Source organism: Vombatus ursinus, unplaced genomic scaffold, assembly GCF_900497805.2.
Source record: "Vombatus ursinus unplaced genomic scaffold, bare-nosed wombat genome assembly UNPS02014781.1, whole genome shotgun sequence".
NCBI lineage: Eukaryota > Metazoa > Chordata > Mammalia > Diprotodontia > Vombatidae > Vombatus > Vombatus ursinus.
In genome coordinates this window covers 14,489,999-14,517,308 of record NW_020954559.1, presented here as the reverse complement: position 1 = coordinate 14,517,308, position 27,310 = coordinate 14,489,999, and the positions used below count along the sequence as shown (strand labels likewise).

Sequence of the window (27,310 nt, the reverse complement as noted above, 5' to 3'; positions counted from 1 at the left end):
TCCTTTGTTTCTGAAGTTACTACTTTATTGTAAAATGTTTCATAAAGTTAAAAAAAAAATAAAGTGTTTGGCTGGTGCTTGAGTAGAAGGCGCCCAGTACCTTTGGGCCCTGTAGTCTCCAGAAGGATCTCAGTCTCGCTCAGCCACAGCGGCCACAGTAGGTGCGGAGCATGTCGGGAATTGTAGTCCTGGCCTCCCCTCCCCCCACACTCTACTCGCCCCAGGGTCTCCACATTCCGCAAGTTCCCCTTCTAGGACTACGCACGCGGTGCCCTTACGATCTCGGGGAGAGCGAGAGATGCTCACAGAGCCCGATAAAACGCCCCTTCCATCTGGGGCTGCTAAGCTCGAGCCCCGTTTTCATAGCACCGTCCCCCCCGAAGTGACCCAGCATATTTTGAGGGCCGCAGACTGACTGCAGCGGCCCGAGGAGTCTCGGCCTCCGCGCCTCCGCTGGCGGGAGGGGGAGGGGTGGGGTGGAGGGGAGGCTACGCCTGCGCGGAAGGCGCTAGCTGCGAGTCGCCGGGCGGAGATGTTGGGGCTGGGCGCTGATGTTAAAATGGTAGGTGGACCCCGCGTCGCCCCCTGCTGCGGATGTCCTCGCACCTTATCTGTTATCTCCCTGCTTTCCCTTCCTTCGGGAGATCGCGGCGAGGGTGGAGCTGGGGTTGCCGTCGGGAGCGGTGAGGAGAGCGGAGGAGAGGAGGAAAGGTCATCGGGGGGGGCGCTCTGCCGGCGGAGGGGAGGGGCGGGGGGGGCCCTCGGGCTGGAGAAGTGAGACCTGACACCGGCCGCTGCCTTCGCCTTTTTTGGCCTTCGGTTTTCCCCCCCGGGCTGGTTGGACAGCTCCCCGCCCCTCCCCCGTGGGGTCTCCTTGCTCTCGGGCTCCGAGGGGCGAGAGTCGGAGCCTTTGCCAGACCTTTGAAGTGCCCGGTGGCTACGGCGTTTGCTCAGTCTCCTGTTTGTTGGGTTAGAGGGTTGTGCTTGGCGCGGAGGTGAGTGGGTGGGGAGGCTGCTGCCTTGGAGGTGTGTGTGTAGAAAATTATGGAAGATGTAGTAGGCTATATAGTATATATGTATATAATACTGTATGTGTGTATGCATGTATATATGTACATATAATATATGTATGTGTATATATATTTATATATGAGCAAAACTATCTGGTGGCTCTCACCCCTCTCCAATTGTAAATTGTATTGCATCTACTTAATTCTACTCTTCTTCCCCTCCTCTCCATATACTTGTTAGCTCACTTAAATACTTTTTATTTATTGCAGTTAGAACCTTTAGATCTCTTAAGTACCATCTAAAAAGAAGGAAAAAAATCCTTTGCCCCCTTGGCTAATCCTTGCCTCCACGCTCCAAATTTGTTAAATCAGTGCTCTGTAGGAATGGGGGAAATCTGACGCCTGTTTGATTAAAAAGAAAAGAAGCTGGTGTACAAATAGATAGTAATTTTGATCCATTTTCTGGGCAATAGCACAACTGAAAAGCCTAGATAAAGTGCTAAAGGGAAGTAAAGTGATTTAAATGGCGTTAGACCATCGGTTTCCAAAGATTGCACACTGGGATTTTTCTTAGTGTGTACCTCCTTTTATTGCGAATACGTTTCATTATGAAAAGTTATATGAAATGAATGAAAAGTATGTGAAATGGATCATTTTAAGTCAGGTCATTGTGAAACAGAAGTTTTGCTAGTTAAAAATCTTGTGAACCTTTTGTAAAGCATATAATCTTTCTCCATTTATCTTTTCTATAAATCAAGGTTTTTCATTTATAGAATATACTTGGAGTGATTTATGCCTGGAATATCTAAAGAAATAAATGATGACACACTCTTTTTGGGTCACATATTGTGTTTTTTGAGGTAGTGCATATGACTAAAAGAATCATCACTTTAATGAAAATTATCCAACAGGTTGTTGGATTTGTTCAGTTTAGTTGTTCAATTTGCTGAACTGTGTAATTAAGCCTAACAGAGAATTTTCGGTGATGTCCTATTTTACTTAAGTGGCTTAGACTATTTTAAGTACTTATACTAAAGACAATCTGTTGCATTTTTTTTTCATGGAAAGTTTTGATATACAGAAAAGTTAAGTGGACTGGACAAGGTTATATAGTTCTGTTTGCAGGATCAAATCTATTGACTATTTTCAAATCTATTCACTATTTTCAAGAATTTTGTGCTGTCTCTTATCTTAGTATCACAGATTTAGCCATGGAAGGGAAACCTTAAAAGTCAGTCATCTACACCACCTTGCTCATTTTAGAGATGAAGAGCACTGAGGCTTAGAAGAGAAATGACTTCGTTAAGGTCATATAGGTGGTAGGTAGCAGGGCCTTGTCCTAGAATTCAGTAGAGTGACAAAACATTATTGTGGGAAATGGGCTGCTTACAATTAAAAAAAAAAGTTTCTAAATGTCTACTTTCTGGGCCATGATTATATTAGCTGACATATATAACTTTAAATGTCTTAATATTTTTAAAGTCCAGAGGAAATATCTGAAAGGAGCAGCTTAATGCTTATTCATTACACTAGTGCAGTGAACAGATTCACTGATCACTGCACTGATCCATGTTCTTGAGCAAGGTAGCCATTCCTAAATGAACTTCAGGGGTCAGTGAGCTTTTTTTCCCCCTTACTCCTAAATATGCTGTATCAGCATGATTTTAAGTGGTTATAAACTTAACTATATAAAAAAAATCTAGGAGTACTTATATTTTGTTTTAATGTAATTCTATGGAGTTGAAGAACTTAACGTTTTGTTTACTTGGGGTTTACTTGGTCCGTGGTCTTGGCTCTATTGTTGTTTGATTAGTATTTTTTTAAACTATCCATAACATGAGTTCCTTCTATGCCCGCTTTCAATAGGCATTTGTGTTTTAAAAAGATACCTTTAGAAGGTATCTTTAGAAAGATACCTTTGTGCTTTAAATTTGCTTTTTCATTAATTCCTATTTAAGACAGCTGCAACAGTTAGTGAATTTTTTTAGACTGAGAAAGTGCAGTAATATTTTTAAACCAAGAGGCTTGATATTATTCTTTAGGAAAAATTTGTACATACCTGTACTAACTTAAGAATGTCAGCTTTCTAATTGGCCTATTTTACAGAGTTTTTAAAAGTAACTGTGCTTAATTGAAAATGAAATGTATAAAGATCAAAATATATTATGTGAAAAAATTGATTATTGATAAAAGTAATTTTGATAAAATTCTTGATAAAAGTAATTTTAAGAGGTAGATTTTACATATTTGTTACTATATAGATGCTGTCATTTCAATTTTCAGAAGCATGTGCAGTCTTTTTAACTGATGAAGAACAAGGCTTTGTCTTCCTGTAATTCTGAAGTGAAAGTTGAGTCACCATACAAGAAAAATAAATCCACTTAAAATATAGGCATTAGTAATAGAATGCTGAAACAAACTTCTGGATTAGCTTCATTGGCTTTCCTGCTTCTTTTGCATCCCAAAGCATAAGTTTAAATCATCTCAGAAGGACAAGATCCGCCAGTTTATGACATTTACCCAGGCTGGTGAAAAGACTGCTATATACTGTTTAATGCAGAATGAGTGGAAACTAGAAGTGGCAACTGACAACTACTTCCAGAATCCAGACTTGTACTACAAAGAATCCATGAAAAATTCAGTAGACAAAAAGAAGTTAGAACAATTGTATAACAGATATAAAGGTAAGAATGGCTTTTAAAACATTTGTATAAACGTTGCTAAAACTTTTAGCATCTCGTATTAAAAGGACATAATGTTTTTTAGGATATAATGTATGATACTATGTAAAACAATTCCATAAGGTGCCATTCCCGTTATTTCTTAACATTCAATTCACAAAACCTGATGTAATTAAGCAGACAACTACTGAAAAAGTTCATTCAAAGTAGAGGGATTCCCCCCCCCCCATGCTCAAGGCAGATGCAGCTGAAGGATAGATAAGGCATATTATCAGCATTGTCAACCACAAGAAGTTACATAGTACTTTAAGGTTTGCAGAGAGTTTTTTTATATTCTATCTCATTTGAGCTTCCCAACTTTGAATTGGTCTGTTGATTTACTTGTAAGGAAACAGCCATTATGATGGAATTTGAAATAAATTTTGTTCTAATTATGATTAATTATGGCAGTTTTTTTCTTCATTTCCTGTTAAAGATACTTTTTTTTTTTAATTCAAAGACCAAGTCACAAAATTAATTCGGAATGAAGGATGCAACATTGTTTCCAACTTATCTGTTAGAAGAGTTCTCAACATTAGTACTAGCTATTGTTTGAATCTTTGGACAAAGTCTTTGAAAAGAAGTATTTGAGATTGTAATCAGTCTGTGGTTGATTTTTTTTGCTTGCTTTTTTTTTAATAGTTTAAAAATCAGTCGATGTTTTAGAACAAAGTTTCCCAACCTGTAGCTTGAAAGATTTTATTATATTTTCACAAAAATAATCCATATAAATTGCCATATCTATCCTAAGGTTTATTGGTAGCATCTAAGACTAAAATATTGTTAAGTAAAATTCCTGTTTGTTTTTATTGCCATGGATTTCATTGGGGGGGGGGGTTTCTTAATATTTTATTTTAAATTCTAACAAAAATCATCTAACATGAAAAGTTCAGTATACACAGAATGAAAGAGAATTGTATATGAAATTGTAACCTGTTACATAGTTTTTAAAGTGCATCTTAAACATAGCAGTACAAAAATTGCCCTGTTTGTAGCCCGTTTTGAACTTTTTTTGCTTTCAGAGGTATATTTTTTCGTGTTTTACGTATGTTTCTTTTCTGTGTGTCTGTCACTGTCCACTAACTCCACAGATATCTTTCCACCCCCACCCCCCATAGAAGCACTCTCTTGTAACAGATTAATATAGGCAAGTGCAAAACAAATCAACACATTGATCAAACCTGAAAATGTATGTGTCAAGTTCCACTTGTCTTCCATTTCGTTTCTGCCAAGAGGAAGAAAGCATCCCTCATCATCAGACCTCTGAAGTCACGACTGGTTATTGAATCATTTCTAAAATCTTTCAAATTTGTTTTCCTTTACATTGTGATAATCATGTGAATTGTTCTCTTGCTTAACCTTGTATTTCCCAAACTAAAACAACTTTGTTTTAGATTGTTAGAACTAGCTTTTAGACAAGAGCAATTACTTTTCTTATTGATTATTACAGTTTTGCTTAGCTTTGGTGCATATGATTAAAAATACTGAGTATTGCTTGTATATAGCCTTTTTAAAAAATGCTTAGTTTAAAAACATTCTGGGATAGAATCATAGGTTTATATGTAATGAAGCTCTAAAAATAAAAAAAGTTTTAAATGCTTTTTGGAATTACTTTTACATAATTATTGAACTGACTTTTTAAAGGCTAATTGATATAACTTTCAAATATTTTTCAATAAGTACAAATAACAAGTCTTTGTATTTTAATAGCAGTTTAATTTAAACTCCCTTCCCTCTCCTTTAAATATTCTTAAACCACAAGACACTATAAATCCAAGTGTATATATTCACAAATATCGGGTTTATACTTAAAAAATTTCAAAAACATAATTAGGTAGAAATGTCACTGCAATTAAGCCACTTTAAAGTTTCATCATATATTGTTAGTCACCATTTTTCTAAAATTATTTCATTGATTGGGTAGCATGTTGGCCCAATTTTTCCATTACTCTAAAGATATGCAAAGTTAGATATGGTGTTTTGTGAGGTCAGGGCATCATTATAGTGATTTCACATATGTTTCTAGGTGTATACTCTGTGTGTGTGGGGGGGCTTACGTTTGGCTCATCTTGGATAGTTGTATTTACATGCCCTTCTACAAATAGAAGATTGAAGTTGTAGGAAATTGTAATACAATAATTAAGTTTGTGCCATTAGCAATAATATAGGTATAATAACTAAGTAAACTGGAATATAGTTAAATGACCAAAATAAAATTTTGCCTTTAAAAAAAACAACACCTACCCCCCTTACAACACAACAAATCTACACATAAGGCTATTTATTAGCCTCTGCTGAATTGTCATTAGATACAAATGTTGCCAAGAATTTTTACTCTGTATATATATAGTGTTTGTGTTTGATGGCACAGGTTTTGTCTTGACCCTGAACAATTGATATGAATTTCTATCATTTTTTCTCCCAACTTTAGTTCCTACTACTAGCAAAAATATAAACTTGTATTATAGTATCAGATTATATTATAAATAATATATTTCATAAAGATATTAAACCTAATTTGGTTTAGTCATGCCAAACTGCTTTCACTGATATTGTATGATAGTTACTACACAATATTATTTCTAATTAAAGCCCAGAAAATCCAACTCATTTTTAGTTCTCATACAATGAATAAACTAATTTTTCATTTTATTTCCAAATTAGATATAAGAAAAAATTATCTGAACTATTAAGCTGAGACCTATAAAAAAAAAGTTAAATGAAGAATGTATTTGATGTAGTGGCATTTGAATGAAGTTTTCTTAGTCAATGTTATAGAAATAATAATTAGTGTGTTATTATATACCTGAATTATGCTTTGTTAGTAATGGTTATGTCCGACTGACACAGTAGCTCTTTTGTCACCTTTGCTATTTTTGTCTTATTCTATAGAAGTTAATTTGTTTTATTTCCCTCTTTTGTTCTTCAAAGCAAGTGTAATACTTTTAAAAAAGATTTTACTCATCTAGACCAGTAGTTACTATTTTATTAAGTAAAAGCTGTTTTTTGACTTACCATCATTGTGAGGTTCGTTGTTTCCTGTATGTGACAAACTGGCTATAGCTATGCGGTTCAAAGCACTGTTACACTTTTTATTCTTTTATGGTAACAGAGTTTATGATGATATAATTCTTCTGTTTTGCAATTTTAAATACAGATCCACAAGATGAAAATAAAATTGGCATTGACGGAATTCAGCAGTTTTGTGATGATTTAGGCCTAGATCCTGCCCATATCAGTGTTCTTGTCATAGCATGGAAATTTAAGGCAGCCACTCAATGTGAATTCAGTAAAAAGGAATTTATGGATGGCATGACAGAGCTTGGGTGAGTAAATGGATGACCTCTACAATGCAGAATTGCTGTCTTCTTTTGCTTATCTTTTCCTAATATACCTTCACTATTCTTTTTTTTTTTTTTGATGATGCCCATGGACATCAAGTTCTTATATCATTTCTGTGGGTCCCTTTGTGTCTTCCTCTATCTATCAATCTCTTTTAAGTGACTTAATTGGTTTCCCTTTCATTTCTACCAGAATGATTTGTACATGTCAGTTTTGGGGTTTTTTTTGGTCTGAACTTGTGACGTCATTGGTATAGGGAACTCCTGGTAAAGAGAAATTTCCTCTTCCAGTGAACATTAGGACTTTTATGGTTTTAGGGTTACCTGGGGAGAGGTTAAGTGACTTCCAAGGTCATAGCCAGTGCACAATGGCAGAGGCTAGACTGATGCTAGCTAGGTCTTGCAGACTGAGACCAGCTTTCTAGCTATTAGATTATGCTAATAATATGAATTAATATGCTAATAATATGAATAATCGTTGATATTTATGTATTGTTTTCTAAAGTTTACAGAGTAAAATTCAGATGAGGGGCAGCTAAATGACTCAGTGGATAGAGCACTGGCCCTGGCATCAGGAGAACCTGAGTTCAAATGCAGCCTCAGACACTTAGTGGCTTTGTGACCCTGAGCAAGTCACTTAACCCCAGTTGCTTCCAAAAAAAGAAAGGAAGATAGAAATTGAAATGAGAATCTCACTATAACCATGGAAGATAGAGACTGTGAATACCTGTAAGTTTCCTTTTATATATGAGGAAACCTAAATTCAGAGAAGTGATTTTCCTGTGGTCACATAGCTTGTAAGAGTTAAAAATGAGGTTGAAACCCAGTTCTCTCCTGAATCCTTTTCACCAAACCAATGCAGCTTTTTGTTCAGATTAGCCCTTCTTTACTCCTTAAGTCACTTATTCACATCTACTTTTTTCTCCTCCTAATTTTGAATCCTTACAACCAACATTGTAGAGTACTTTTTTCTTCTACTATTCACTATTATTTTACTTTATTAAAATTATATTATTTTACATTAAGATAAAATTTACAAAAATACATTTCACTAATCTGTTAACTAGAATGGTACTTTGTACCATTGAATTACAGTCCTTTAAGTGTCCCTTAATACTTCAAAGTTATAAAGATGGGGACAGGGATTGCTTTCATTTAATATTTAAGATTTTCTTATGTTATTGTACAGATTTTTATATACTAATGAAAATAGGTGAATTATATAACTATCTTGTATTTCATTTGGCAATGGAAATGCTAACCTGTTTGATTATAAGTTTTGACCATCTTACAGGAAAAAATACTGTTTTGGGAGAATTGGTTTGAAATCCTTGAACTAGGCAACAGAAGGAAGCTTTATAACTTTGGAAATAAAAGAATCCTTGAAACAGAGGGAAAGCATAAATATTTGGAATGTGACACTTCAGTTCTGTAATATGCCATGTTCTTGGTGGATGCTTAAGAAATATTAGTTATTATAATGGGACACTTACTATACTTTTTCAAGTTTGTATATCTCAATAACATACAAATGAAAAATATTTAGGTACAGAGCAAAAGAGGCCTATTAGAGAACTATCTTATTATTAGTTTCTGATCTGTTCATCCCAACAGTGATTTGTAATCATAATGATACTTTTTAGAAACAATTTTTATTGTTATTTTTAGTTTGCTGTTGTGGAAAGCTCTCCCTGAAGCTACTATTAGAAAGGTAATTGTTAGACTTTATTCAGGAATGAAGTGTTTCCGTATAAGGTGATTCTTCAGATAATGGACCTTTAACCATTTAAGTATCAATAGTCTGCTCTATCCATTTGGGGTGAAAAGCTTACTAAATTGCCTGACATGTTTCCCAGCCTTTTGGGATTACATGCTGAACAGAATTTAACCTTTTCTTGATAGCTTATTTCATTCATTAAGAACTTCAATTGTTATGCTGTACTATCAGGAGCTGATGCCCTTGGGACCTAATGAGTTGTATAGGTGTTGTTTGCCCCACTTTTTATATGCTGTTTCTATTCTTTTATGGTCTGAGAAAGCAATTGACGAAGGTTTTTTAGGATTGTTTATGTAACAAAAATAAGTAGGCACTAAGGGAAGCCATGAGGCTCTGAATAGACTTTAGTATGTGCTTGGCACATACATAAGGAGTGCTTAATAAAATGCTTTTTCATTCATTTGTGCATTTTGTAACAGCAGTGCCATTCCTCAAAGACTTCTTAAAAGTTCTTTCTCATTTTTAAAAACTATTTTCCAGTTAATTGAGGTTGCTGAAAAAAATGTGAGATGTGACAATTTTCTTTTCTTTGTTATACATTTAAAAAACTCAAGTTTTATTATACTTCACTATGGTTTCTGCTTAAAGGTCCTTAAATATCTCATTGGGAAGAAGATAAATTATATTTTATCAGTAATTTTATTGAATGTAACTTTTGGAGCCAAACTGAGTACTAATACAATACTATTAATAAATGTGTTTTGTAAAACTTTTCTATTAAAAATAGTATTCACTGGTTAACTTTTTTACAATAGGTGTGATACTACAGAAAAATTAAAAGCTATTTTACCAAGAATAGAACAAGAGCTAAAGGATGCAATAAAATTCAAAGATTTTTATCAGTTTACCTTTAACTTTGCTAAGAACCCTGGACAAAAAGGTTTAGGTGAGTATAATAAATGCCAAATGTATAATGCTATGTCAGATTTCCAGTGGTGTTATAGTGGGCATGATCAATGTACCTTCAGTATTGCTGATAGTAATACTAGAAACTTCTCTGAGTTTTTATCTTTTTCTTTAAGATGTTACTCGATAGACTAGGCTGGGATAGTATGTATTTTGACAAGTGTATTAATGATATCTTTTGACTTTTCAGGTATTCTCAGAGATTTTGGAGAACTTTGAACAAATTTTGTTGTGTAAAATACTTTTTGATATACATAAACTTAAGATGTCTCTATATCCCTGCATGACAACACCGTAGTATGTTGATATTGACTACATCCAATGTGTTAAGGAGGTAGTACTTGATGCTTAATATCTATCTAGTGTTTAAAACAGATTTTCCTCCTTTTTATAGTGTCAGTTCTTAGCTACTTTTGGCTAGTACTGGTAGATTAACTAAACTCTGTAACTTTAATATTGACAGTAAGAGCAGCATGTTAAAATCTTGTCCAGTGTGAATGCAATGCATCAGCCTAAGTCTAAATCAATTTGAGTGTTTCCATGTTTTTGTGGAGTTGCCTTAGTAGTCCAAATAGCTTTAAGAATATGAATGACATTATTTATTGAAGAATTGACATTTTTAAGAGTTTTTTTTTCTTTTCTAGGCAATAGGACAGTTTAGCATATCTTTAAATGTCTAGCAACCCACATTGACCCACAACTTAAGCTAAAATTACAGTGATTTTTTTGTTTGTCTCAATAAGGTCTTACTTACAAACCTGAAAGTATTTTATGGTTTGTTAGAGAGTATAATAAGAAACTTAGAAAAAGTGTTTTGAATTCATAAATATTTCTAAACTTCTAAGATGCTGATAAAACTTGAGGAAATAAGACAGTGGTTTGAAAATTGAAGAGAATATAGCCTACCATACAGACAATCCTAGACTCTCCATCTCCCCTACCTACAATTTTCACCACATATGTTCTGCTTTTGCATTGGAATCAAGTAGAGCTATAAATATGTTAGGGTGTTTTTAATGCCTTACAATTAAAGAAGTGTAGAATTGCCTGTTATCTAACTACTTCAAAGGTGATTTTCAGTTTTCTTCCTTCTCTCGTTCTTGTTTCTCACCCATGTATTTTGGAATTGCTCTTTTGGTTTTTAATTGTTCATGTTCTTGAACTGCAGTGAGTCTGTTGTCAGCGTTCCCGTTTCCTTTAGGCTGCTCCGTCACATCCCAAAGAGCTTTTTTTACCCTGCATGCCACTGCCTTGCAGATCTCGTGCCTGACACGTCAGGAGCACAGCCAGGCCTCAGCAAGAGGGTCCTTTAAAGGAAACCACTTGAGTCGATCCACTTAAAACATGAAAAGCTGGAAGTATCGTTGACTCCTGTGGGAGGACAATTGGGGAAGTATGGATGTCTTTTTCCCTAACCAGGGAAAGCGGGTGAGCAAAGCTGAGAGTCATGTGAATTATGTTAAAGTACAGCAGCTAGAGCTCTAAAAGCAAGGGGTCTTGCAGATTTCATATTTATTAAAATTTTAACAGCACGATATTCTTCTTCATTAGAATTCTTGAAAGCCAGCTGAGGTCACATAAACAAATTCATGGGACCCCTAAGGGAAGAAGATTATGGCTTATTTTCTTTATGAAGAAGATTATAAATTTTTTACTTGGCTTGACTTCAAAGGATGACTTGATTATTTTAACATGAATCTTCAGAAACAAAGGGGAGTAACAGCTCACCGTCAGTACTGGAAAGACTGCTGTTCTTTGAAAATAAGAAGAAAAAACTGGAGTCAGACTGGGTTTCCCTCCCCTCTTTTGTGTCTGCCTCAGCTAAGTTAAAATTTAGGTGAAGAAAAGATTTGAATGCTAGCCTTCCTGACCATGGATATATCTGCAGGTGTCTCCCTAGCCTAACAGCCAGATAATATATATAAGGAACATCAGCATATCACCCGGAGAGGGATAAAAAGACTACAATAAGTGCATATTTTAGAAAATGTTAGAGGAGGCAATAAAGGTGGCTGTAAAGAAGAGGACTGCAAAAACTGACAACTGGACCCTTGTTGGATTGAGTTCTTGTAATGTCTGTATATGCGGAATAATTTGGCTTATAGGAATTTTTCATTCCTATGGAGATGCTTTGAAACATTGAATAATATATTTGTTTTAAAATATTTCTTGTAATAACATATTTGTATGGAAGAACAGAAGCATTACATTAACCTCCCCCAGTATCCTGGTAGCCGGTTGCTGGTATCTCTGTCCCTGCTTTAGAACTGTCATCCCGTTCTTCCTTCAGGAATCTTAATACTGCCCTCCCCTTCCCCTATCTTCCTCTCTCTCCCTTTAATGTTCTTTTTTGACACTATGATACCCACTTTTTTATGTGTACTTGGCCCAGAGGTCATTTATTATACTTAACCCAGATGTAGAATATAATGTCCTATTTTCCTATCAAATTGTTAAGTACTCTATTGGTCCACCCCAAATTTTAAGCTGCACCCCTAAAATGAGATCTCTTGGAAAGAGAAAAGCGTATATTTCAGCATACGCTAGAAAATGAAGACATTTCATCCTGATATGATAATATGCATTTGTATTTTTAAGCAACTCTCTGTAGATTAGTTGCCTCTATGAAAAATAGGGGCCTGTGATTATATTTGTACAGTAGAAAGAGTGTTGAATTGGGAATCAGAGAACCTGGATTCAAATTCCCAATTCCAGCACTTACTATCTCTACAACTTTGGGCATGTCACTTAACCTCCCTGTGTCTCAGTTTCCTCATCTTTAAAATGAGGTAGTTATATTAACTCTTTTTTTAATGTTCCTTCCAGTTCCAAATCTATACTTATGAACAACTCTTAGTGCCATAGATAAGTGATGTCACACTCAAATGGAAGTGAATTCCTAAGGGGAATATATTGACTTAGAAAACCACAAATTAACATTGTATTATATTGTATTTTCCTTTATTCTTGACACTTCACTCTGGTTCAGGTTACTCCAGAGTTTTGCTGGCATCTGACACCTCTTCTATAGATGATGCTTCCCTGAAGCTCCACGGTTGCTCACCTTAGGTGGGGAGGGGCTATATTCTCCAGTTTGGGTTGTTTATTTTTCTGTAGCAGGGTAAGCAACTAAGTCTTTATTTATTCCTTCATGAGGTTATAAAATTTATTCTGTTAAAGCTGTCCTTCCTGATAATTAAAAGAAAAGGCAGGTGGAGTGTTTTATTTTCATTTTCCTCTTCCCCCCCCTCCCCAAAATCATACCTTTTATAACACCAACCACCAGTTTGAGGGTTGGCCTTAGTTTTTTTTAAACTCGTAATATTCCTTGCTTTCTTTTCTTCTTGATTGACCCTTTTCTGCCAAAAAATCTTATTTCTAAGTCTGTGGATGGTAGATTTGCTTGGCAAGGCTGTTCTGGTAACTTAATCTATTGAAATCTGCTTTCTAAACTTTTATTTCTAGGTCTTAGGAGCAAGTGTTCCTGTCAGATACTTTTCTACTATCTTGCTTCCCTTTCTCTACTCCGTATTCTTCCCCTCATCTTACCATGTCTTGTGACTTTCCTGGTTTATTGTACCTCACTTGACAGTTGCTTGTCTTACCAAGACTTACTGGCCATGGCCTTGGGGAAGCAATGTTTCTATTCACTTGCATCCTTCAATAAAAGAGCTTTTTCCTTATGCAGCCTCCAAAGTTAGCTGCTTCTGGACTTCAGACCTTACTTCTCCCTGTATATTTTTATGCTCCAACCTGGAAATTCTATTTCTTCTTTTTCCCATCTGTCCCTCTTGCCCTCCCTTCTTGTCTTACATTCATCCTTTCTATCCTATCAAAGATTGTAGCAGATGATTGCACTTGGGCAGTGGGGGGTTTATATGTGAAATTGCTTCTTCCATTTCATGATTTCAACTTACATTGGACCCTATGAGCCTTAACAATAAAGATTGGTTTCTGTTACCCTCTGCCTGAGTCTGGCATCTCCCAAACTTCTTTTACAAGGTCTCTTCCTGCTTGGGTTCTGACCCTCTATTACTGGATGGCCTTTCTATAGGATAGCTCTTATTGGCTGAATTGAAAGGACAGTCTCCTTTGAGTCCATACAGCACTGCACCCCTACTTTCAGTTACTGGCAGTGATCGCTGCCCTATGTTAAGTTACTGCTCATGTCTCAAACCCTTCCCTTACTTCTTCCTTCTAGACAATAGTCCAGTCCAGAATTGCGATTAAATAATTTAAAAACTCAAATAAGTGCATAGTAACAGAATAGGGAAAATGGTCCGGCATGGTAGCCCTCATTTTCACAGCTGAGAGAGCAGGCCCAGATAGGTTGTAATTTGACACTATAACTAATTAGTACTAAACTGGATGTTAGAACCCTGGTTCCCATAGGCCTAGAGTCAACCACTCTTCATTATACTGCCATACTGCCTCTCATCAGCTGTACTATAACCCTACAAAGATACTTTATTTCATTGAGGGTACTTCCTCAGCCAATATAGATCACACAACTTAGTATATCGTCTGTTTCCTTCTCTGCAAAGGAAATAAATTGGACTTGATGACTTCTGGGGGTCTTTCTAGACCTAAATCTATGGTCCTGTGCTTTGTATAGATGGGGAAAAATCCTCTTCTGGTAGTCAACCTTTTGGTGAGGAATCTCTCAGATTTTAGCTAGGTTGCTAGTGACAGATGCACAGTTTATTATGAGATCTACTTTGTTCTTCATGGGTAGAATCTTCAGAGTTTCTGATCCATTGGCATAATTCTTAAGAACTCAAGATTATCATCACACTGTGATAAGGTAACCAAATAGGACTTTAATGGAAATTTTTCAGTCGCATTCCAGAAATATGCCCTTGATTGAGGTTTAGGTCTCAACCTTGCCCCCTGCCTGCTAGTTCTTCTTAGGGCTGCCCTCAGAAAGTTGAGCTATGGGGGCTGCGGCCGTCAATTGTGGGCACAAAATGGGGCCTGGGTCCTATTCCTCTTTCATTCCTTCATTCAGTTGGGTTCCTCTTATTAATAGCGGGAAGCATAGGTTTAGAGCTCGAAGGGACCTTAAGTATCATACATAGGTAGAACTGCAGCTCATCGAGTCCAAAAGTTACTTCTGTAGGGGAATTGCCGTAGTATGTTTTATCAGAGCCTCTTGAATGGCATAAATTGTATGCATTTAATAACTGAAAACTCTAGTAAATCTGTTAGTTTCATGTTCCGGTAAACTTTTGGAAATTTAACAATATGAAATATTCGTAAGTTAGCACTTTGTTTAACAATATGTTAAGTATAAGTGTATGCACAACACTGGTGCTAGGTGCTTGGGGGGGAAGTAGGAAAAAATAGTGCAATCTTGATGAGTAACTGAAAATATTAAGCTATTATTTTGTGATCTTCTGGCATTGTAAGTAATCTTATTATGTACAAAGCACTGTAATCCTCATAATATAAAATTTCATCCCAAATATAGACCCTACTTTAGAGCTTAGAATTTGCTGATTACACAAATGGGTCAGATATGGATTGTGATACAGACTTTTTTTTAATTTTTTTTTTTTTGTAATTGGGGTTAAGTGACTTGCCCAGGGTCACACAGCTAGTAAGGGTCAAGTGTTTGGTCTGAGACCAGATTTGAACTCAGGTCCTCCTGACTTCAGGGCTGGTGCTCTATCCACTGCACCACCTAGCTGCCCCTATGATACAGACTTTTTGTCTGTTTTGGTTCCAGCTTAGTTTTAGAAAAAGGAAATATAAGATCAATGGGTCTGCAACTTCTTAAACCCAAACCCTTGGATGTCCTTAGTAAGCCTGAGGTTTACAAAGGCAAGGAAGGAAGAATGGGAGTAGGAAAGTGAAAGAGAATGGAGAAGAGAAAATTAAAAAGAGCTGCATATAATGGAAAAGTTGATTGATATCAGTCTTTGTGAAACTGTGATTGTGGAGAGAAGGGCAGTAATATTGAAGGGGAAAAACATTTTAATGCAGTTTTGTCCAATAATAACAGCACCAAGATACAGAGTTATGTGGATTAAAAGGCTATATTTTACCCTTGAACTTCTTTATTTTTGTTTTGTCAGACTTTCAGCAATATTTCACTATGATTTTGCTAGTTTGATTTTATGTGTTCCATATTTAGCAAATTTCTGAATTTCATACAAAGATAAATGTTTAGTATTGATGCCTAGGGGAAGACAAAATTTTGTCTTTTCTTCTTCATGAACATTCTTAAGAAAATTTGGTCTTAAAAATTATTTGTAAATTGACAAGGATGGTAATGATTATGTGAAATTGGGATATTTTTTAGTTAAAGGATGTTGTGTTAAATCTTCTATTTACAAGTGCCCTTTAAACCATTTTGTAATGCTAGCACACACAAAAAAATTACATAAATTCAAAGTAAAAGCTAGTACATTATTTTTAGAATAGTATTGAAGATTTCATTTAAAATAAAATATATAATATAATATAATATAATGATTCATTAGTTTACTGTAGTTTTATGTGGAACATTGTTTAATTGCAAAATGACCACAAAGTAAAGTTTGATTTAGAAGTAGCTTCCTTTATGGAAAAGCTCATTTATATGCCTTAGAGTTCTAACATAAATGTTTCATTTCTTTCAAGTAATTTCTGTGACAGCTTTCATTGGTTCATTGCCTAACATTACTCGAAATAAAGGGACATAATAAATTTGGTTAGTATTCTCTACTTTATTTCTTGATAATCTTAGATATTTGCAAAGGCCTGACTATTCCATTCCAATCCTATGAGAGTTAATGATTTTCTTAGTGATAGTGGTTAGATGGAAAAGTCATTTGTAGCCTTAATATTAATGTCATTATTAAACTACATGATGAGCTGATAAATGAGTACAAAACCTAGAATTCTGTTGAAATTCTTCAAATAGGTATGTGGATTCACTACCTTTTTTTCCCCCCAAAATATTATTTTATTCCATTGCCAGCAGATGAAACAGTGATACGAATCAGGAAACTAAATGAGCTCCACTGAGATTAGCCTACTGTTAGTGATAAAACTTCTGCCAGTTAAACTATCATTCTAGGTAAGAAAATAGTTTATAGACTGAAAATGACTTTGGAATGCTTTCTTTTGTCCTATAATTAAACTATCATTTGGTTGTTATGAATCATCCTTTTTATTACTATATTCTAGTCTTCAAAATCCTGTTTGTAGCCTACCAGAAGCTTTAAATGCATTCTGTCTTATTAGACAGAAAGTATTAGTGATTGCTAGTTAGATCATGGCTAATAAGAATCATTTCTCTTCCGTCATAACACATATGGATTTTATGCAGTCAACTCTTAGTCGTCTATCACGTTGTGACTTATGTGGAAAGAAAAAAGAAATGTTAAGGTCTGCTCAAGGAAGGCATTGTTCAGAAAAAAAAAAGTTGACACATTTTCTGACAGTTAATAAAAGAATTAAATTTCCTCAAATACATTTGAGGATACATTCAATATGCTCAAATACGTTCCTCAAATACGTTTGATTAAAAAGAAAAAACAATCTTTCAGTCAGAATGCCTAAGATACTTATTTTCTTTATTAAAGAAAAACTCACAATGTCTTTATACAGTAAATTAATACCTTGCTAAAGAGAATTCCGTTCAATTCAACAAACATTTATTACGTACTTACTGTATGCCTGGTACTGAACTAACTGTTGGGGACTCCAAGATAAAACAATTATTAAGTTTGTCATTTGAATAAAGGAGCAAAAGGATAATAACTAATAAAGTGCAATGTCCTTTTAAAATAATTGTCCTTTGATATTTTTGAAGTGTTTTTTTAAACAATATCCAGGATTATAGACTTAAAACTGAATATGACCTTAGAGATCTTTCAGTCCAATTTCCTTATTTTATGAATGAGGAAACTGAGACTGAAAGAAGTGACCTGACTTGCTTGAAATCACACAACTCAGAAGTACCAGAACCAGAATTTGAATCTAGTTTCTTTTTTTCTGAATTATTCTCCATGCTTTCACCAGCATGTCCATATAGAAGATTTTTTTCCTAAGACATTAAAAGAGTCATTATTATATGATTGCCAAAAAAAAAAAAAGATGCGTACATATGATATATATAACTGCCCAGAAACATTATTTAGAATACCATCTTTTGAAAAATTAAGTAAAGGAATACAATCATGGATGGAAAAATATTATAATGTAAAAGTTCTTATCCTGGGATCTATGAACTTGTTTTACATTTTTTGTAACTGTATTTCAATATTACTGTTTTCCTTTGTAATTCTGTGTATTTTTTTATGCACTTGAAAATTTTATTTTTGAGAAAGATCTCTGGGCTTCACCAGACTGCCAGAGGGGTCCATGATATAAAAAAAATTCAAAGAACCTCTCCTATCATAATTGATGTTAAAAGGACCTAATATCTCTTTCTAAAAATGTGAAAAAAGTGTGGACAATAGAAAAAAATGACCACCATAATACTTTGTACATTTATTACCTGCTTCCTCATTTTCTCCTTAAGTTTACCTGTGGTCCAATATTTTATATTTTTTGTCTGTACATGATTGTGTGTGAACTGAATAAAATTATTTAAACAAGTTAAGCTCCTATTTGTTTAATTTTGTAAGCATCTTAGCCTGAAATGAATATATTTTGAGAAAACCAGGAGTGAAATATGATGGAATTTTGATCATAACAACTGCTGTTGTCACTATGCTAAGATAATATTTTGAAGATGAGCACTTTATCTTCTCTTTTCCTGAACTATAACATAACTAACACAAAGCTAATAGACCAGCAGAGTATTTTAAAGGATCTTTTCCTATCTTCTGTTGGTTTAATGCTCTCTGTAATCTTTAGATGTAGCTGCTTCAAACATCCATTTTATCCTATGAATCCCATGGTTTACTGAATTATGATATGGTTTATTGTTCCTTTTCATTTTCCTATCTCATCTTCCTTCATTTTGTTTTAAGACAACTTTAACTGATTTATCGCCCCATGCAAGCTGCTTATCCTATAAACATAATAATGGATTTCACATAAATCTACTCTTACATAGTCTTGTCTCTTTTATATAAATTAATACTGAAGATAAATTTGCCTTTACAAACAACTGGTAATACACACATAGAAGCCAAGTTTCTTCCAAGGGCCTTTAATCCAGTCAAGGGTTAAAATGACCAGAAGTTATCCAAATTAAGCATCATTTTTCATGAAACTTTATTTTTTCTTTTTCCCCCTAGGTAAACCTCCATTTCTCTCTATGTGTGCTTTATATCATTATGATCATTCCAGCTGGGAGAGTTGAATGTAGCTTTCAATTAATGCTCTTCCCAAGTGATAAGCAATGTAGACTTAGGAGCAGGACAAGACTAAGCATCTACTTAGCATTGTACTACGGGTCCTATAGGTAAGGTTGAGAGAGCAGTTCTGTCCTTCTCAGTTGCTTATAATGTTGATTTTCATTATCTCTTCCAGATGAAAACTCCAAGGCCTGGCAATGTGAGATGAAGGGATAATATTATGGACCCTTCTTCTTTTTAGTGGCTAGAGAGTTGAAACATCAGAATTTGAACCATAGTTTTTTAGTTCAACAGCTCTCTATAAGGACTGACCCTGGAAGTCGTCAATAGTATTAATTAAACTTTAAATTTATTAATCAATATTAATGAATAATATGCTATAATGGGACTAAAAACTAAAGAGAATCTTTTGAAAATTAATGCAGTTTATTGCCTGGTGATGAGATATTCTATGATATTGCCTTTATTCTTATGTATTTTGTATTATTGTTTACCTTATACACATTTGTAGATCTAGAACTAGGAAAATGCCCTTTAACAAAGTTTTTATTTCTCAAGTAGTGAGCAGTGCTCAACATAGTTAGCTTGACAAAGACAGAAAGTTTCCTATCTCCTTATCTACTTTTTCAATCACACCATGAGAAAAAAAGATTAGCTAGTTGAATATATTAGCTAGTTGAGGTAAATTATTTCTGAATATCATGATCTGGGAATAATCTAAGGCAGTCAAAAAGATTCAACATTTATCTCCCACGTAAAGATACATTTCCTTAGGATCTCAGTCCAAAAGCCAAGTGTGGTAGGATACACCTATAATCCCTGCTAATGGGAGACTGACACCAGCTTAAGTATCCAGGAGTTCAGAGCTGCATTAGGGCTAGTGCTGATCAAGTGTCTGCTCTAAGTCTGGTACCAGTCTAATGAGCCCTTGGGAATGGGGGCCACCAGGCTGCCTGAGAGGAGGTGAACCATCCTAGGTCAGAAATGGAGCAGGTCAAAGCTTCCATGACAGTCTACAATAGGATCAGACCTCGAGTCACTGTTGACTTTCTGGCCTGCATCAGGCCTAGCCTTAAATGAAAAAAATGAAAAAAAAAATTCAGTCCTACAATTTATAAGTTATGAAGTAATTGTGTATTTTCATCTAGGGGGAAATTTTAGGATCTGTCTCTGAATATCCCACAATTTTTAGAATATTCCTCTTAACAGTGAGGACTATTCATTTCACAGCCTCGCTTTTATGCTTTCCCCTTTATGATGTGAAATAGAAATTCCTTTCTACCTTGTGTTATTTATTATGACACTTTGATTACTTTGTATTGAACAGAGTTCCTAGTATATAATGGTGTGTTTGTCTAGAAAAAAGCATATGAATTCTTTACTGAAGTTATTTGATATTTACTTTAGAAAATACTTACTTTTATAAATTATATGCATATGAATATTATCAAATATTGATGTAAGTATAACCAGCACAAAGAAAACTTTGCTATTTGAAAATGAGACTAACAAATGTTTTGATTTTGGGTATGATTGTACACATTTTGTAAAAGAATTCACATCCTTTCAAAAGAGTTTCCTGACATTAAAATACTAGTTTTGCAGAAATTAACTATGCACAATTTTCAGTCACTTATACAGGCAAGGTTCATATATTTATAGGCCAGATAAATATGAAATGTTTATAAAAAAAACTTATTATCATTGTTGTAATAAGGTACTTTTAGTACTGCACAATGAATTTTGAATAAAGGAAATTTGTATTAACTGGTTTTTTTTGTCTTTTGCAGATTTAGAAATGGCTGTTGCCTATTGGAATTTAGTCTTATCTGGAAGGTTTAAATTTTTAGATCTTTGGAATAAGTTTTTATTGGTAAGTATGCCCCCTGCCTCCTTCATCACCTCAAATGCCCAATGCCTAAGTCAAATCTATGGATTATAAGGATGGTGCTTTCCTCTAAAAACAGTTGTCTAACCTTTTTGGCAACTGCAGACATGGGCACTAGAAACACTAGAATATTCCATTGCATATTGGAGAATCCACTGGTCTAGAAAAAAAAATCATGTACCTTACCAGACTTGGGGCACATCTGATTTTAAGCTGGTTATAAGAGGAGAACGTAGGACAGATATATGGGAGTTATTCTGATCCTGCTAGAGCAGGCCTGCTAGAGCCTCCATCTTGATCTGATCCTTCAGATTTATTTTAAGTACCCTCTAAAGTCTCGATTTTTTTCACATTTTTTAGTAAAATATTTTTTTGGTTATGCTTTTTCTTCTTATGTGTTGAAGTTTTTATTCTAGTCAGCCACGTGACACAGTGGATAGAGCACTGGGCCTGGAGTCAGGAAGACCTGAGTTCAAATTCTGCCTCAGACCCTTAACTAATTGTGTGACCTGGGGCAAGTCACTTAATCTCTGTTTGTCTGAGTTTCCCCATCTGTAAAATTGAGATGATAATAATAGCACCTACCTTGAAGGGCTCTTATGAAGATAAAGATGAGAATATTTGTGAAGTGCATTGCAAACCTTCAAATGCTACATAAATGCCAGCTATTATGTATTCACATACTGTTGTTTTTTGTCAGATCCATTAAAAGAATTCTTTTCATCATTTGTTTGTAAAGCTAAAGCTCTATTTACCATTGTCGTGTCGTCTTTGTAAAAATTAATAGTTTCATAGCATTCTCTCACTAAAAATTGAACAATAGCAGCTCTCTTTCCTCTTTCTTTCTAAGGAAACCAATGTATGTTTCTATTTTTAAGTTGGAGACAAAAGGATTTGTCTTCTTTTCAAAGACATACAGTTTGTGCCAAAAGCCTGTACCAAGTTGTAAAAACTCAACAACTTTGCTAGCCTTGGTTCCATTCCACAAACATTAAGTACCTTATGTATGCAAGGAAGTATACTCAATGATGAGGATATAAGTATAAAAGACAGTGGGCTCTCCACTCAAGATTGTCACAGTGTCATGAAGAGGACATTACATGTACAGTAACAAATAATTCAAAGTAAGATGTTATAAGGACCAAGAGGATATCCAGAGTCACCTAGAAATATAGAAGGAGGGAGAGACCAGGAAGGGCTCTTTAAGAGAGGTAGCTCCTGAATGGCCTTGAAAGAATAGCTTTTTTTTTTTAAATTAAGCAGGAAAGCTCCTGTTAACGTAAAATAAAGAGGGGAAGGGGAGAATTGGGAGTGAATTGGAAGGAGGAATTGTACAAGAAACATATGACCTGCATACAGTAGGTGTTTAATAAATGTTGAATTGAAGCTAGCAAATCTTAGGAGTTTTTACAGTTTACCACAGGCTTCTGACACAAATTTTATCTCTTTGAAAATGAGACAAATGATAGAAAGTTGATTTATTTTCTTAATACAGAAAAAGAAAAGCCAGAGTTAGATTAAGCTGTTACAGGTGACAGTTGAAACTTATATAGAAGGTACTTAATTAGCCCATGGGTTTTGTGTTTCTTGATCTCTTTTTTAAATCTTTTCTTACAAAATAAATGCAAAAGTTAGTAATTGGAGATTCATTTATAACTTAAGCTGCAATTCTATTGATTTCTTATGTAAGACTAAGTGTAATGTATTTGCTGGAGCACTTGCTTTATTTTGCCCACATAAAAAAGCCAAGCAAACCATGCAGCAATAAACCCAAGACACTAGTTCATCTGGTAGAATTAACCTAAATTTGCAAACATAGTCTCCAGAACAGATAACAAGTCTCTATAGGGCTAGCCTTTTAAACAAAAACCTGGAAAAATGGCTATAAAAGTCTTACTCTTCTTTGGTTTACCTTTTAAAGAGGTACACGGAAGCCTCATAAATCACTTTACCTAGCTGCCTTTCAGAAAATAAAGCCTGCTATTATTGTTATGTGAAGACCCTTTAGAATAACCATATAAAACAGCAGAACATAAATCAGCAATCCTTTTTGCAAGGGCTTAGATTAGATTTAGGGTGAACCTCAAGAGGATGAAGTAAAAAATCACCCCCTTCTGGTTTGGCAGGTGGGTAGTACTACCTATACTCGAACGATAGACTCGATCACTACGAATTTTGACTTTTGAATTAAAATGTTTTAATCAAATACATTCTACTATCAAGTTACAGAAATTATATTAAAACTTTTTTCTATGGCAAATGGTTATGACACAACCTATCATGCTATCTTTATAGGGATAACTATATAATTCATTTTAAATATAACCATTAATTTTTGTGTATTAGGAACATCACAAAAGATCAATCCCAAAGGACACTTGGAACCTTCTACTAGATTTTGGAAATATGATTGCAGATGATATGTCTAACTATGATGAAGAAGGTAAAGAAGTTCAGATTTCAGAGATGTACTTCTAACATTTCATAAATCCACTGTAAAATCAACTTTTTCCCTCCACTTTAAAGCTTTGTTAACTGCTCCCCCCCCCCGCACCATATCCCTAAATTTGAATGTCTGAAATAGTAACAAAAAAATTTTAACATAATGGTTCATTCTTAGGATGTTTATGCTACTCTACTCTGATAGGACATTTTAAGATTTTCTCATACTTTATATGTGAGGTCTTGTTTTCTGATTCACCTAATAGTATTGTAAATCAGGCAAACAAAATTCGAGTCCTCTATTATGAGTGAGGCACTATGGAAAATACATAAAGTATAAGGCATAGTTCCTGTTCTCCAGGAACTCGCAGTCACCTCAGGGAGAAAAGACATTCTAAAGAACTGTCAGACAGCATATTGCAGCAAATAGGTGTGAAAAAAAAACCAGAAAGTTCTTTAGCCGCTCAGAGGGCTTAATGGAATTTACCTTGGACCAGAGTGATCTGGAGAAGCTCCACAGAAGAAGTGGGGGACGTCAGCAAACTTTTATCAAGTAATGTACGGTATGACTGTGCAGTAAATGCCTTATTGTAATTTGTATTGTATTTAGGGAAAATAGAAAGATTATGGGATTAGACAAAATCTAGATGAATTGAACCTTGATCAATGGAGAGGAGTGAGGAAAGCATTCCACCATAAATGTATGTGTCCTATGATGTGGAGGCAGAATAAGCTCAACATCTCCTTGTGGTAGATCTCCAGCCTCGGTGCAGTTTGGGATAGGCAGTGGATTGGAAGAGGAAGTTGGGAAAGTAGGCTAGAGACCTAGTGTAGATGGCCTTGAATGCCAGACTAAGGAATTTAGATTTATCTTGTAGGCAACAGTAAGAACAAATCTGTTTTTACGTCGCTTTATGCTACAATATTCAAATTTATATTGTGTGCTGCTACACTATTTTTATTTTCATTTGTGCCTCTCCCTGTGCCAGTGTCTTTCAGAAAAATATAAAGGGTAAGGGCCTGGTACTGTGATTTTATGTATACATGGAACTCCTGGGCGAGGAAACTCCCTCCACCAAGCACCTTCTCCGTAGCTTAGTTTCAGAGAGTTGCCTAGATCACTGCAAGGTTAAGTGACTTCTCCAAAGTCACACAGTTAGCATGTGTCAGAGGCTGGACTTGAACCTGGGTCTTGCTCCCTTCAAGATCACCTTTCTATGCACAATACCATACTGCTTCTCTTAGCTAACTGATTCTGTTAATCATAAGATTCATTTATGCATGATGCCTTCAATTCTCGGCATTTAAATAGTAGGTCTGTAAAACTTCTTGTATGAAAACAGTCCTTAAAAACTATTTGGTTTTCTTTTAGGAGCATGGCCTGTTCTTATAGACGATTTTGTAGAATATGCACGACCAGTCGTCACGAAAGGAAAGCGCAGTACTTTTTAACCCTAAGTATAAAACTGGACTAGAATTACAATCTGAATTACGTCAGGTAGTGAAGACATTTTGGCCAATAAGTATATCCATGGTTACTGATTTCAGTAGTCATGGTATGCCACTGACCCAACTGTAATCACCATTTCTACTCTCCTTCAAGAAAATGATGCTGATTCATGGACGCTGTAAGAAGTTGCTCAGAAGATAGCCCAGGATGCTTTGGGATATACTGGGGATTGATTATTGTATTGGTTCTGACATTTGGTGAGAGATAATTGCATGATTTACACTTAGGAGAATTTAACTAGAGCCCATTTTAATTAAAACTGCACAGCATGTCATTCAGCTCATGATCTAAGGTGAACAAACACCAGCAGTTACTACTGTAATTAGAGATTATAGAGTACTTACATATTTAAAAGCAGTATTTGTGGTATGAATTAAGTCCCTATATAAAACTTAAGTAGTAGGTTATATTTTTATACAAGTCAATATTGTTAAAAGTATTTACCCTAATGATCATGATCTTGTAATGAACTCTTACTGACACATTTATACTCGGTGCCAGTACACTAGATTATATTTTTTATATCAATTTGCCAGATCTATTTTTTTGTTTTGATTTTCTTAATGTTCACTTGAAAATCATTTAATGGTTTTAATACCCCCATTTCAATTTGCACAGTGATGGCCACACTGTAACTTAAGGAAAAAATTTTTTAGATTGTTTGCAAATCAGTGGACATCCTTTATTTTTTGAAAAGTATTTTTTATTTCTTGAACTTCCCCAAAAGTACTTATAGTCTGTTTTGTTCACAAATTAATTTTCTTTATATTACATTTAAAATGGTATTTTTCCATTTTAAAAATACTTCTTTATTAGTTATGAATTTTGGATTCCAAGATCAAGTAAGCTGATTTCCTGCAACCATCCATATATGTATGATATATCTCAACTGCAGTGATTTTTATAAGTTGTACATATTTGAAAATTTAAATATTATGATAATATGGAACATAATAGTCTGGAGGGGTGGGAGAAATCCCTCTGATTTGAGTGGACAAATTTATCTTTGCACTATGTTATCATTTCTGTTTTTCACTTTGTCCCAGTCACCACTGTAGTGTGGCACCAAGATGAATTAGGTATTTCCCCAAAGCATAAATAATGCCTGAGAATTTCTCCTGCTCTCCTATTGGTAAAGAGCTGGCATGTAATTTTGTGGAATCCCTGTGTGACAGTCCTACCTCAGCTTTGAAATACACATCCATACATGATCTTCACAGCACAGTTCTCACCTTATTTGGCTAGCTACAATTTGAAACTTAAACAGATGCTAGGGATCTAATTTTTTAAAAGATGATCCTTTTTTTAAAAGGATTTAACGTGGGTTTCCTTTTGTTAGCTAGCCTGTCTACTACACAAAAAAATACAAATTGACTTATAAAAATTAGGTCATTCCTGATAAACTTTTTATCAGTCTGATGTATAAAGCAAGGTACGATTTAATGTTGCTGAAGTGTGAACTGTGACTGCTTTGGATTAGAATTCTTTGAGAGAAGGCAACTTGGTTCTACGGGAAAGAACACTGACTGGAGCAGTGTTCTTAGCACCATACTTGTAGTCCTGGCTTTGCCATTTAAGAGCTTTGTGACCCAAGGCAAATCAGTTAATTCTTCTGTGCTCCTGTCCTCCCATTCCCTAGATGAGAGGTCTAAGGACATGACTAGTAAGAAGACTTCCAGCCCTGGCATTCTAATCTCTTTGGGTTCATTCTGCTGTGCAATTCACACAATTCTGTACAACCAGCCTTAAAAGAAATACTCTTCAATTGTAGCATTTTCCCCTAAAATAATTATCAGAATCTCAGTGACTTTGGACAATATTGAAAGAATTATGCCCGTTATTTGCACTCTTCCACTGTATGAGTTTTAATCACGTATGCTATTAAAGTGGTGACTTGGGGGAGGGGAAAGAGGGAAAGGCTTGTATTTATTTGTCTCATTTGTACAGATTTCCTGTGCTAAGTCCTTAAGAAACATCTAAATAAATCATTGTGTGTATTTGTTTTTTCAAGTTGTTTTGTTTTCAAAATACCACCTAGAGGAGATTCATGCTTCTAGTGTAGGTTGGATTAAATAACCTCTCAGGTATCCTCTAGCTCTGGCATTCTTTATGCTTTTGGTTACTGTTTATCTATTAATTGCTTAGATATTTACCACTAGATGTCAGTATCTCTGTCTTTCATAACAGGAGTGAGGAGGAATTAAGAATGTAGTACATTTGTAAGAACCAACAAATTTCCTTAAATACATTTTAATATATCTAATTTAATGAACCTCTTTAAATCATGCAAAAATATAGTTTGAGGATTTGTTTTTAATACTAAAAATGCTTTCGCAGATATAGCAAAACTATTACAAGTAATTTGTATTAAAAAATGGTTGCTGATATTTGAGATTTATAGCCATCCTTAAATTAGATGT

At 34.9% G+C, this 27,310-nt stretch overlaps 1 protein-coding gene across 9 annotated transcripts; it reads left to right on the top strand.

Moving 5' to 3' along the window:
* Nucleotides 1-492: 492 nt before the first annotated feature.
* LOC114046200 (DCN1-like protein 2) lies at nt 493-26,887 on the top strand. 9 transcript variants are annotated; one of them, XM_027866448.1, is made up of 7 exons: nt 493-562; nt 3,294-3,694; nt 6,888-7,056; nt 9,604-9,734; nt 20,841-20,923; nt 23,285-23,381; nt 24,753-26,887. In XM_027866448.1, exons 2-7 carry the CDS (start codon nt 3,520-3,522, stop codon nt 24,830-24,832), a joined length of 735 nt encoding a protein of 244 aa, XP_027722249.1. In that variant the 5' UTR covers nt 493-562; nt 3,294-3,519; the 3' UTR covers nt 24,833-26,887. The 9 variants fall into 9 exon arrangements, 3 of the variants coding, with proteins under 3 accessions (XP_027722249.1, XP_027722248.1, XP_027722250.1); XR_003569475.1 differs by lacking the exons at nt 23,285-23,381; nt 24,753-26,887 and adding exons at nt 10,923-11,182; nt 16,379-16,448 and having other exon boundaries at nt 494-562; nt 3,478-3,694; nt 20,841-20,879; XR_003569476.1 differs by lacking the exons at nt 20,841-20,923; nt 23,285-23,381; nt 24,753-26,887 and adding exons at nt 10,923-11,182; nt 16,379-16,448; nt 18,991-19,006 and having other exon boundaries at nt 494-562; nt 3,478-3,694.
* Nucleotides 26,888-27,310: the final 423 nt, after the last annotated feature.

Coding starts and splice junctions, on each gene's coding strand:
- LOC114046200 (XM_027866447.1), top strand. CDS start 533: ATGTTGGGGCTGGGCGCTGATGTTAAAATG. Junction 3,695..6,887: donor ATTGTATAACAGATATAAAG/GTAAGAATGGCT, acceptor TTTTAAATACAG/ATCCACAAGATGAAAATAAA. Junction 20,924..23,284: donor TTTGGAATAAGTTTTTATTG/GTAAGTATGCCC, acceptor TTTGTGTATTAG/GAACATCACAAAAGATCAAT.